At 45.8% G+C, this 12,714-nt stretch overlaps 1 protein-coding gene across 1 annotated transcript; it reads right to left on the bottom strand.

The window, feature by feature from the left end:
- Positions 1-220: 220 nt before the first annotated feature.
- On the bottom strand, positions 221-6,083 carry TMEM179 (transmembrane protein 179). Its single transcript, XM_009073968.1, has 4 exons — positions 5,639-6,083; positions 2,951-3,088; positions 1,330-1,408; positions 221-400 (listed from the first exon to the last, which is right to left on the bottom strand). Exons 1-4 carry the CDS (start codon positions 5,938-5,940, stop codon positions 221-223), a joined length of 699 nt encoding a protein of 232 aa, XP_009072216.1. The 5' UTR covers positions 5,941-6,083.
- Positions 6,084-12,714: the final 6,631 nt, after the last annotated feature.

The raw sequence follows: 12,714 nt of genomic DNA, 5'->3' as shown, positions 1-12,714 counted from the left end.
GGAAGAGCAGGTTACAGATTGTGCCAAAGGCACATGGGGCAGTTCATTCTCTTCATTCTAATAGAAGTATTTCTGCCAACAATTTCTCCTGGAGGAAGTGGGGTATTCACTAGTACATCTCTTTTCAGGAAAGAAGAGATCTCACACACTCAATGCTTTGACTCAGCTCACACTACTGAATAACAAAATCTAGATCCTGCCCTGGGAATTGGCTTAGGCTTTAAATCATGCCACTTTTCTCATCTTGCAAAGAGGATCGTGAAGAGGATCTTCCTAGCAACAGCTCCTTCTCATGGATCAGGCTATCTAGCAGGTCCTCCTGTCTGTAGTTGTGGTACACCTTCAGGAAAGCCAGGATGGTAATTGCCAGCCAAGTGAGCCAGGCAGCCCAGAGACCAAACTAGAGATGAAAAGAAATAAAAAAGAGGTCAGTATTGTATGGTTAAATCAAAGTCAGCTGTCCAGGGCTATATCAAAACCTCAGGAGAAAAACCCGTGGAGTCACACCAAGATAAACCAAGTGAGGACCTGATTTCTTCAGATAAAGAGGTCACTTTTATAGCACATTTCTGCCCTAAATGGGGATATATCTGGGTTAGGCATCCAGATGGCAATGCTAGCAGTGCAGACACAGAACTAGCTCATGTGCAAGAGGCACAGTTACCTTCAAGGAGTGCCCCAGGCAAGCTAATGCCTCTGTCCATGTAGGACAACACAAGGACCATGTGTAGGGGCTGGACCTGCAGGGCTTGACCTGCAGAACCAGTACATGCTCAGGCCTCAGTGTTCACTGACTTTGAATGCTGACTTAGAGCTGGAATATTCACTAGAAAGCTCTGACAGCCTTAGAGGTCCAGTTCTCCTGGATTCTTCAGAAAACAGCCCTGTTTAAATGACATTAATCTTTCAGTATTATCAATGGTCTGATATTTATACAGCTCAGGCAACCTTAGACCAGCTCAGGGAAGGCAAAGCTAATAGCCCTGTGATTTGGTGCAGCTCAGACATTATTCTGAACAATAAGGAAAAGCTCCAGGACACTGTGTTGCAGCTTTTGCTGACCTCACCCTTTGGAGAAGCAATGAATTTTCCATCATGATTAACCAGATCAGTGGCAGGGTGAGGTTTTGACATCTCTGCATTCAAGACTATCTATTCTGGATGCAAAATGCAAATGTACCCATCACTGTCATCCTGATTCAGCACTTACTGAAGTCAGTGGAAACATTCCCATTGATCTCTGAGCAATGGGAGTTCAGCTCCAGCAATCCCAGATCAATAAGCAATGGCAAATGAACTGGAATAGAACCATGACCTAGTCTGACCTACCTGTGCAATAGCAAACTGGTCATAGAAAGCAGAGTTTTCCAAGTTCAGTTCAAGATCTAAATCCTGTAATTCTTCACAGCTACCCAGAAAGGCATTTGGAAGGGAAAAAAAAAGGAAAATTATTTCAGAGATTCCAGGTAAAACAAATATCATGTGAAGCAACATCTGTAATGTATTTTGACCAGTCACAATGGTATGTTCTATCAAAAGATACTTAAGCTACTGCAATGACCTGGTTGCTTGCCAGTCTTCTCTAAAACTAAACTAAAAAAAAAAAGGCATGGAATTCCTTTCTTTAAGCAAAAAAATCAATGTATCATTATGTAAGTGATAACACCAGTCTTCCATGAGTGGAATTGGAACAGTTCTTATGAAACCAGTATCCTTAAATCCTTCTTCCCCACTGCCCCCTCTCCTCCCACAGAGACACCTCTGGCATCACCCCAGCTTGGTTGCTTCACCCCTCAATGAAACAAAGTGTAGGAGCCTCTGTTACCTTTTGACTTCCTCAGGAAAAGCCTCAGCAGAAGAGATTGTGTTTTTGTTTCGGCTGCTCCAGCAAGGAGATGAAACTCTGATGGTAAGATAGAGGCTGCCTACAGATTTTACAAATAACTTGACCTTTATGGCTGTGATAAAAAATCCCAGGATTTTGAGGTGGTCATTCTAGCTCTTGGTTGATTTCTGCAGCCTCTTCTGTCTCCTTTTCAGTGCTGTCGATCATCTTGGGTTCTTACCCGAATATTCGATTGGATGTTTTTGGCAATTGAATTTGTAACCGAATATTCGAATAATTAATCGTTGCAGCCCTAAACAGAACATTTACTATGACATTTTACAACATATGACAATGTGCAACAGAAATGTAGCTTGTCAGTAGTACATTTAGTCCAGATCATATGACATAAAATGTCACCTTTTCCTCTCTCTCTCTTCATCATTATTTGGTTGATAGGGAAAAACATTCTTCCTCGACTTATCATGTTTCCTATGAGGAGCATAAGCATCGTGGGATACAGCAGAGCATTTTAGGAGCTGAATATTTTGTGCAACAGCCATCTGTACTTTGCATTTACAAAGGACTTGGCATTCTGTGGCTGTCAGAGCATCCACAGCATCACTACCAGGCCAACATTTCTCTCCCAAACTGTTGCTTGGTGCTGGCACAGGCAGGAGGAGTGACCTGCCCTCTGTCACACTGGGTTGGTGGCACAGCCAGGACTCCAAGCCTGGAGTCCCCAGCCCTGCTCACAATCCCACACTCCCCCATTCTTAGAACACTCCCAAACCTACCTCTCCTTTTGGGAATAAACCTCCAACCTACAGCATTTCTTGTGCATAAACTCATGGCTCAAAGAGCCCACGAAACACCATGGAAACATACTTTTCTTTCAGAGCTTCTAAATGCACCACATCAACAACAACAAGTTGGATTTGCTTGCTTTTTTTTTTTTTTTTTGTTCCAGCTGAAAACCAATCTGGATTTGCACATTACAGATGTCTTCTCCCCCTTGCTCACCTGGTGTGTAATAACTACATCGCTGCTCAATTGTCACATCACTGTTCAATTGTGCATACGTGGAGTAAAAAAAGGGAGGAAAATGTCATCTTCAATACTAACCTATTTGGCATGCTTCCTTTTTCAGTAATTGCATCACACCACATGTTAAATCCTACACTCACTATAGTGCTGGCAATAAATGTGATGAACACCACAAAGGAGCTGATCAGCAGATTCAGGAAGGCGTAGAAGAAAGAGCTGTAATAAAAGGCAAGAAAAATGTAACTCATAAACAGCTGAACCACCACATCAGCAACTCTCTCTGCAAGCAGCTTCCACTGGGCATGGAGATAGCAGATCCCATTTGAACCAACTCTGCTTTAATTAAGAGCACTTAATACATGGAGACACTGCGGATTATGATTTTGAGTCACATTATCTTCATTTGCAAGTGCTTCTGGTTTGGGTTTTTTTCACCCTAAGAGGTTGAGGCCTGAAACACAAATACTAAGTGGTGATTGTTCATACAGGGCAGAGCTTTCATGAGCTGCAATGATGAAAATCACCATTGTTCAAGTAAGTGCCGTTAGCTCAAATTAGGTACTAACTGGAGCTAAAATTATTGCGTGACTAAAGTGATAATTGGGACCAGAATTGCTTAGGAGAGGGAAACTAAAAATAAAAACACAGTCCTGATAGTTAGACTCATTTCAAGCAATGTAACACGAGGTATTACCATCACAGGACACGAATCTCAGGTTTATGGGCAATTTGCAGAGCAGTCCCAGCTTCTCCTGGGACTTTTCAGCCTTTGGTGTCAGTGTGTTAGATCTGCCAGCTGAACAGCAATTTTCCTCAGCCCCATTGAGTCTGGACCAGCCCTAGGCATGTGCTGTGTTTGGAAGGGAATGGGGGGAGATGCTTCCAGTGGTCCCATAAGGCCAGAGAATGATTCTCTCATTTTACAACATCACTGTTTAACTCCTCTCCTTAATTCTAGCTACTGAAAAGTTTCTCATCCTTTCTCTGCTTGAAACTGCTCTAGGTGGCAGTTTGGAATTGGTGGGAGCTGGAGTGATAGGACAAGGAGTAATGGGGATAAAATGAAAGAGAGGTACTTCCTCAACTAACTCTACTCAGAAAAGGCAATTATCATGTATGGTGAGGAGCTCACATTTAAGTCTCCATCCAAACAGAGAGGTTTTTGTGCCCATTTGAAGCATAAACACATGGCCAAATGGCCAAATCCAAACAGCACTTGTCCTTCTTTTCACACAGACAGTGTCAGATGTGCTACAGGACAGAACTCATCAGGAAAACACTGTTCCCAAGCAGCTTCTTCTACCCTTCTGTGATGCTCTGTGGTTATCTCATCATCCCAACTTGCTCCCCCCTTGCTCCTCACCACCATACACCCTTCTGCCTCTCTTGCCTGGAGCAATTCTGAACAGTGTTATACAACTGCAGACACAGCCCAAAGGACCAACTCCTAAAGGGACAATTTTCAAGGCCCTGCCCAACAGTTTTGCAGTGAATAGCCACATTTGAAATTGGGCCAAAAATCTAATCCATATTTCACTATATAAGGATTTTACTTCTGATTTCTTCCAAAAAAACTAACTAGCTCTGAACTGCAAAGCATCTAGATTCAATTAATCCTCTCTAGGTATTGGATCACCTGAGGAAGATGAATTCGAAGGTAGGAAGTATGTGGTTGTATTTAATATACAAATAAATTCTAGTCTATACTTCCTACAGCATTTTTTTGTATTAGGCAGCTTGAGTGTGGTGGGAAAGAGCCAAAGATATAACACTTCTACCTGGTCCCTAATATTACCATCTAGCCCAGATAGAAGCAACAGCCTTTGGACTCAAGAGACCTATAGTCCAAATAGATCTGGCCAGGAGTGATTTACCCTTGGCATGGTCCCTAAACCACAGGAAAATGACTTTCCTAGTCTAGACCAGTGCATATTCCAGCCCTGGTCCTGTAGCACCCAGAGACTGGGTGACCTGTGCCCTCTAAGGCCACCAGAGAGGCAAGCACAGAGCACAGTGCTCCTGAGCCTGCTCCACCAAACCTCTCACTGTACCTCCTGAACTGCAGGGAGTGCTCAGCCTTCTTCTCATGCCGTAACCAAGCAATAGTTGTTCTCTGCAATAGTTGCCATGTCCACATCAAAAGCAGCATTAAAAAATAGAGGTGAGCCACCAACTTCTCCCTTCTTTCCCCTCTAGAACAGCTGTGTTGTTTCAAGGTTTTTCACACACTCAGTGTACACGTGGGGAAGGGTTTCCTTTGCAGGGACACAGAGTGAGACCATGGTCAAGAGGCACCTGTGAGACCCAACCTCCAGCATCACCCCAACACTCTTCATGCTCACTGCAGCTCCCAGTGGGTGCAGAGCAGAGAATCAGGCTCCCCACCCCAAATCCCTGCAGGGGAACATCCTACAGAGAGGTCCCTGGACACAGCTGGAGAAGCACGTGGGGTGTGTGCAGACAGATGTGGGCAAAGCCCCACATCATCCCAAACCCCTCTGGGGAAACAGCACAATCCAGATGGTGCCATTGCCAATGGGCAGTGGGTACAGAGCAGTGAATTTGGCCCTTCATCCCAAACCTCTGCAGAGGAGCATTCTCCAGAGAGGTCCCTGGACACAGCTGGAGGAGCACATGGTGTGTGTGCAGACAGATGTGGGCAAAGCACCACATCATCCCAAACCCCTCTGGGAAGCAGATGATGTAAATCTTCACCCCCAGGCTGCTCCCACGTGCCCCAGCCTGCGGGAGGGATGGGATACTTACTCCTCGTGGCCTTTGCAGAGGAAGAAGAGTGTCCTCCAGGCCTGCACTGTGGCCAGCAGCAGGGAGAGGAGCCCGGTGAAGATGCTGAAGCGACAGGCAGCCTCGGGGCCCCACTCCTGCACGGTGAAGCGCTGCCTCTCCACCGTCAGGTTGGCGTTGAGCCACATGCCCTCGGTGAAGAGCAGGCAGCGGCCGTGGAAGTCGTTGCCATTCTCGGAGAGAGGCACCACCACGATGAAGCTGAAGAGAAAGGCCAGGAAATAGCAGATGCACTGAGCGAAGAGGAAATTGCTGAGAGCCATGTCCGCGGCTCTGCGCAGGCAGAGGGAGGGATGCGGGGAGGGATGCAGGGAGGGATGCGGGGAGGGATGCGGGGAGAGGGATGCAGGGAGAGGGATGCAGGGAGAGGGATGCTGGGAGAGGGATGCTGGAGGGAAGGATGCAGGAGGGAGGGATGCAGGAATGAGATAATGCGGGGTGGGAGGATGGAGGGATGAAGGCAGGAAAGCTGCAGCGGGAGGAGGTGGGAAGGGAGGGAGGATGCGCAGTGCAATGCGATGCAATGCGATGCCTCCTCCGGACTCTGCTGCTGCCTCTGCTGCGGCCCGACCTGCCCCTGCTGAGGGCTTCAGGGCTTGCGGGGATAGGGAGGAGTGGAGAGGAAGAATTGTTGTGAGGGATCACTCTTCTTCCTTGGGAAAATCAGGCCGCTGATGCGCCCTGGAGCCCAGGGGCTTAAATCAGCTGTGCAGGGCTGGGGGGGGATAGACCTAGTGACACAGGACAGGGATGTGGCTGGCCCCTGTTGGTGGCCGTGACACAAAACCAACCAAACAAAAAAACCCCAAACAAACTAAAACAAAAGCAAACAAACTGGCTCCTACCTGCCTGCTGGCTCCCAACAAGTTTTCGCTCGAGTTTCTAAACATCTGGGCACCAAGCTCAGCTGGTGGCAATAATAGACAGGGTGCACAGCAACCCCTGGAGCTGCAGAGCCAGTGGTTTTGTTCCTAGCCTAGCTGGTCACCTCCCACAGAGACAGGGCAAGGGATCAGCAGAAGTAGAATAACTTCTGTTGAGCCTTGGTGTCATTTAGAGGCTGCCCTGGGTTGGGATCAGCTGCATTCCATGCCTGGCAGGTAGAGTAGGGGGAAAGAAAACCATAGAATCATAGAATTTAGGGGTTGGAATGGAGCTTAGAGACCATCCAGCCCCAACCCCTGCCCTGGGCAGGGACACCTCCCACCAGAGCAGGTTGCTCAAGGCTCATCCAACCTGGCTGTGAACACTGCCAGGGCTGGGGCAGCCACAGCCTCCCTGGGCAACCTGGGACAGTGTCTCACCACCAGAACAGGGAAAAAACTTTTTCCTAATGTCTAACCTACATTTCTTTCTTTCGGTTTGTCCCCATTTCCCCTTGTCCTGTCACTGCAGCTCCTAACAAAGAGTCTCCCTCCAGCTCCTGCTGGACATCAAGCTGAGAACAGACCAGCACAAAAATGGTACATGCAATGCCAAGGACAGATGGCATGAAATTCCCAGGGGTGAGCATCACCCTGCTCTGCACTGCCAGTGGTCAGCTGCCAGCCCCACACCATGCTTGGAAAGACATCAGAGCATCCCCTCAGCTGCAGGGCCCAAAACTGCAAGGTCAGGATGCAAACAAGCAAAAGACATCAGAGAGAGAAATGTGATGTGCTCAGTTCCCCCCAGCGTGAAAATCCAAATTAAACTGACCCCAAGTCAGAGTTTCCCCTCAATCCCAATTTCATTTTTCCATCTAAACATGAATCCTCTATCCAACACAAGCCACCACAATTAATCTCCAGTTCCAGGTAAAGTCATTTCCTAATCCAATTTCCTAACCATATCCAGTCTGAGATCAACTGCAGGTCTCTAATAGTTTCTTAATCCCAGGGCTGTTTCTGCTCATTTTGTCACTGTGTCACTTCCCAGGCAGAGTTTAGAGGAGCAGATGAGGGACATGGACCCTGAATACAGTGCCCATGGGAGATTTCAGGCTTGTGTTTCCATTGGGCAAATAAACAGCTGGGTTTATATGCTGTTAAGAGACTACAGATACAGCCCTGAGGGAGGAGCTGTGAGGATTCAAAGAAGATATTAATTCAGCTTCATTACAAATCATTTGCAATGCAGATCATCTTGAAATATCACGCTGTGCAGGGGAAGTATTTCCTGAGCAAAAACTTTTGTCAGGGTATATGGAATGTGGCAGGCCATTTTTCTGATCCTTACCCAACTCTGATCATCAAAAATGGTATTTCAATTTTGAATAAGGAGTTAAAGCACTGACCTGACCCTGTGGGGATAGGTGTATACTCCTAACAGCAAAGATTTTGCTGATATTTCAGTCTGGGAGCAAGAAGGAAAGTTTACTGCTCTTAACCTTGGTTCCAAGTGCTCAGTTCCCAAAAGGTTTTGTCCTTTATGCAGAAAGAAATCAGACCTGGATTGAACTGAAAAACTCTTTTCTTTGACACATCAGATTTGCTAATGTTTTCTGAAGTTAACTTGAGAGGTCAACACCAACATAAAAGCTCAGTTCCTGCTTACAGTGGAGCCCACAGAAGGGACCAGCTGGTGCCAAGGGCTCTTTGCCTTGGGCAAGCTCAGTGCTCAGATCTTACCACCAGCAACCACAGGACTCTGCTGCAGGAGGATTAGTGCAGAGCTGAACATGAGGGTCACTTGCAGAGCAGCTCAAGTTCTCTTTGCTGCTGAAGGGACTCAAGTGAGTATTTAATGGAGAGTTTCAGAAGACACAATGAGCAGAAAGACTTGGGTGTCCAAATATCTTCCAGTCATGATCAACATCACCTTGAACACAACATCCTGGGCCTCCTGCCCACAGTTCAGAGAGGCCTCACCTGCCCCAGGGCACCCACACAGGTTTTCTGCAAGGAACTGAACCTACCTCCTGAAGGGAAGAATCCCCAAGGGGACCTTGTGTCGTGGGCAGAGTGGGAGCTCCACTCAAAGTCTGTTAGAGAAGCTCACATAGAGTCAGAAGGTGCAGAAGGGACCTCCTTAATTTCTGAACTCAGAGAGCAGCCTGGAGGGGCTGGATCCAATCCCAGCCCTAGACTGTGTCTGTGGTTTATGTCTAAAGGATTATACAGGTGGAACTGAACATTTGTCCAACTTTGTCCTGCGGGGATGAAGGATGGCAAACCAGAGATATTTATATAAAGCTATCAGTAGTATTATTTGTTCCTTTACCAGGTTTACCATATCTTCATCTCACTCTCAGGATGTTAAACTTTGGGATTGATGAGTCAGGTTGGTATCAGCATTATCCAACCCCAAAAGCAGCATGATGCCCCTTTGGTGGCTTTGCAAACAGGGTGGTTTACCCCATTCCAAGGCAGAACATCCTGCTACACCATGTGCTGACATGGGACTGAAGGTGTTGTGCTCAGCATCAGGGAGGGTGAAGTTCAAAGTTCATATATTCTCTTTTTCTGGAAAAAAAAAATCCCAAAAATAAAACCTGCTGCACAATCAACTGCCATGGCACCTCGGTGATAAGCAGAAAACCAAGCTGGATAAATCAAGATTAGATGTACTGTATTTGCCTGTATTCCCTTCAGCCCCATATCTCCTTCTTAGCTGCCTGGCTAATCCTCTGTAGATCAAGTAACATGGTATGATTTGGACTGATGTGGAATGACTGATGGGGACTGTGGGTTTGGCTGTGCTGCTCCACACTCCTTCTGAAGCCATTCATTATGCCACCTGACAGGAGCAGTGCTCTCAAGTTGATATTTGTGAGGTAAGTGATGAATTTCCTCTCCTCCTGCTAGCTCATTAGGACATGCTTTATGATGAGAAAATTTGCTGAGGAATTAATTATTCAGACAAAACCATTTTTTTCCCAGCAACTTTCTTTATTCTCCTATTTATTTTCTCTTGGATCTATCATTTCTCTGGGCCAAGAAAAGTAATGCCTGCATGTCTAGAAGGTGGCTAGCACCTCGCTCCCAGTAATGTATTGCTTATTTCTGGACAGGAGGCACAGAGTCAAAGCAGAAGGATGCCCAGGGAGCTATAAGTCTGTATTCTAGGCAGAGAAATCCAGTCCAAAGGCTGCTTTTGAGCCAACCCTTCACTCACCCAAAGGCAACTTCTCCCTGATTTACTTCAGCTCAAACAGCTACCTCAGCCCATTTTACCAAATGCTTTAGCAAATGCAGTTTGCCCCAGGCTTTGGAGTCTATTTTATTCAGACTCTGCTCTGCTTTATTCAGACTCTAGTCTATTTTTTTCAGCCTCTCTGGTATGTTTTATTAGTATATTAATCCATTATGATGATTCCACGAGCCTTGACCTATGCTATTTGTCCTCTGAAATGACTGGAAAGGATCCAGACACACCACGTGTGAGAGTGGATGTAAATAACACTTTCAGGGAGAGGTTTCTCATGATAATCACTATATTTAAGCAAGTGTCTGCCACCAGCTCGGAAGGATTATAGGCAGAGACCAAACTGTCAACCACCTGTCACATCTGCATTTCTTCACAGCTACCACTGCAGCACCAACCTCGCAGGGCATCTCAGCTGGGAACATCCTGACATTTTGCCTCTTTATTTACTTTTTTTTGGTGCAAGCTGCTTTTTAAAGCCTCTCCCTTCTGCCAGCAAAGCTGTCTTGTCTGCAAGGAGGTGCTGAGCAGAGAAGGTGCTATGCTGACAGACACTAATGGAGCAGTTAGCAGGAAGCAACTGAGTGGCATTAATAGGTCCAGCTAGAATAACCTCTGGATTTTGCTATGCAAAAGGAAAACAAACACAATATTCAGTCATATTCACATTCTGAGCTAAACAAGTCCATGCTGTGCTAAAATATACATTAAAAAGGATGCTTGAAGTTATCAGAGCATCATTAACCCCAAACACTGAGTGATTTATGTCAGACTCCACAGCACCTTATAGCCTGGGAGGGCTGTAAAACTGGCAGGGATGTGGCTCCAAAACAGCACATTATTTACTCAGCTGCCTCTCCTGGCCTCTCTTAAGGAGGATAGAGGGAATGACAAGGGTAGGACAAGCTCTTGCAGGGTTCTGATCCCAAGTTCTGCATTGGGAAATCAGGCAGGAAATCCTGCAAGGAGTGAATGTCTATTTGCTCCTGGCATCAAAAAACGGTGTTAGAAAAGCCTGGGAGAGTTCAAGACTCCTTCTAAAAGGTATGAAAGAGAGGAAAAAAAGATGACAGAAGAGAGATCAACAAATTAGGAGCCCACAGAGTCTGAGCAACCAAAACCCAGCCCGAGGAGAAACATAACTGCTCTGCTTTGGATGAAACAGGGTCATCACATATTGCATCAATGTCTTACATCTGCAGCTCAACCTGGCATTGCCAAAGGCTGCAATGTCACCACATCCAAAAGTCAAGCAGTCCCTGAGGTCTTGTGCATCCAAACACACATGGATCTGCCCCAAACTCTGCCCTTCAGAGCTTGTGTTCTCTGTACCTACAGTCACATCCCGAAGCTCCTTGTGTGCAGGTAACAAAGTTTGTCACAGTGTTCTGCTCTACTTTAACTTCTTTTTTTCTACCTGTGCAATTTCTGGGAGGCACAATTTCCCTTGGTAAAAATGCTGTGCCTCTTTCTTACTATCCCTGCCTGCCCTGTAGCATGAGAGGCACAGGCTGTGCCTCACCAGCCACACAGCAGCAAAGTCCCTTGGGTTGTCTCTGTCTCCTCCTCTGTTCTCACCACTTGCAGAAAAGTGGGTTTAGCCAGAGTAAATCTTAAGCCATGCAGAAATCTAGCAGCAATTTTGGGGAAGCCTCCAAACTGGTTTATCCTCTACTGGTGGTCAGCACTTGGCAAAAGGGAGTCTGGTCCCAGAGTCTGGGCTAGGGAATGCTCAGCACTTGCACCATTGCTACTCCACCTCTGAATCAGTTGAAAATGTTGCTCAGGGCTGTTTTTTACTCCCTGAAGGTGACACAAACATTTCCCATCCCTAATATGGCTCTGAAAATGAAGTTCAGCCTTTGCTGGTTTTGGTTTTCTTTGTAAACCCATTTTTATGAGCAGCCACTAAGTTGTGTCTTAAAAAGAAGTAATTTCCTTGGGAAATTCTCAAGGTCACTAATTAAGGATCCACCACAAAGACAGCTGAAAGGTGGAAAAAAATTCCCTCTGTAAACCACAGCATGTTTTTACTTGAGTTATTGCCATTATAAAGGGTTTAGGTTGCCCAGGGCAGGGGATTGGGACTAGATGATCTATGAGGTCCATTCCAACCCCTAAATTCTATGATTATGATTCTATGACCTCAGCTGTTCATTCTAACTAGTTTCATGTTTAATCACATTTGAAAAAGAAAAGCTTTTCAAACCCGTGTCCAAGTAACTGAGTGTGGGAAATCGACGGGAGAAATGCGCACCCGATGGTGTCCAGCAAGACTCGTTTATTGATACATGAGTTACAGATTATATAGATCCATTAATGAGGCTCATACATATTGCAAAAGCAAGCTCATCATTGGCTGGTGCGATTAATGGTCAGCTACTTCTTTTGTAGCTTCTTAGATCTTGTGCAGCTGCTCTTACTCCCTTGTCCAACATCATGTTATTGACATAAAGTTGCTGACATGCTTATACTGTGTATGAACAACTATGCTTATTGTTCTCTTTACCATTACCTAAACTCTAAAAGTTACATTTGTATACTTTCTTAGCTTGCAGGACAACTATACCTATTATTCATTTTAGCATTACCTAAGCTCTACAGGTTACATTTTATTTACTGTGTTTGCTTGCAGCTGCAGCTGTGAGGAAGTCTTTATTTTCTGGAGAATCCTTCTTTGTTTTCCCGGGATAGTTCATCCTTGGGTTTGCAACATTGCTGAGCTTTCCCACATAGCTTGTCCTTTGGCTGCAACATTATGCTGAGAAAATAACTTCTAATGCTGAGAAGCTAAACTCCTGAGGCCTACTTCATGGTTATATGCTCAAAGCTCCCATAAGTCTTTGCTTGACTCTTGCTCGCACAATGCTCTCTGGGAGCTGTGCCCCTGTTCCCTTAGCCATTCTTCAACA

Source organism: Acanthisitta chloris, unplaced genomic scaffold, assembly GCF_000695815.1.
Source record: "Acanthisitta chloris isolate BGI_N310 unplaced genomic scaffold, ASM69581v1 scaffold14704, whole genome shotgun sequence".
NCBI lineage: Eukaryota > Metazoa > Chordata > Aves > Passeriformes > Acanthisittidae > Acanthisitta > Acanthisitta chloris.
This window is presented reverse-complemented; position numbering and strand designations above follow the sequence as displayed.

Coding starts and splice junctions, on each gene's coding strand:
- TMEM179 (XM_009073968.1), bottom strand. CDS start 5,940: ATGGCTCTCAGCAATTTCCTCTTCGCTCAGTGCATCTGCTATTTCCTG. Junction 1,409..2,950: donor AAAGGAAGCATGCCAAATAG/GTTAGTATTGAA, acceptor CTTTCTGGGTAG/CTGTGAAGAATTACAGGATT. Junction 401..1,329: donor ACCAGTTTGCTATTGCACAG/GTAGGTCAGACT, acceptor TTTCATCTCTAG/TTTGGTCTCTGGGCTGCCTG.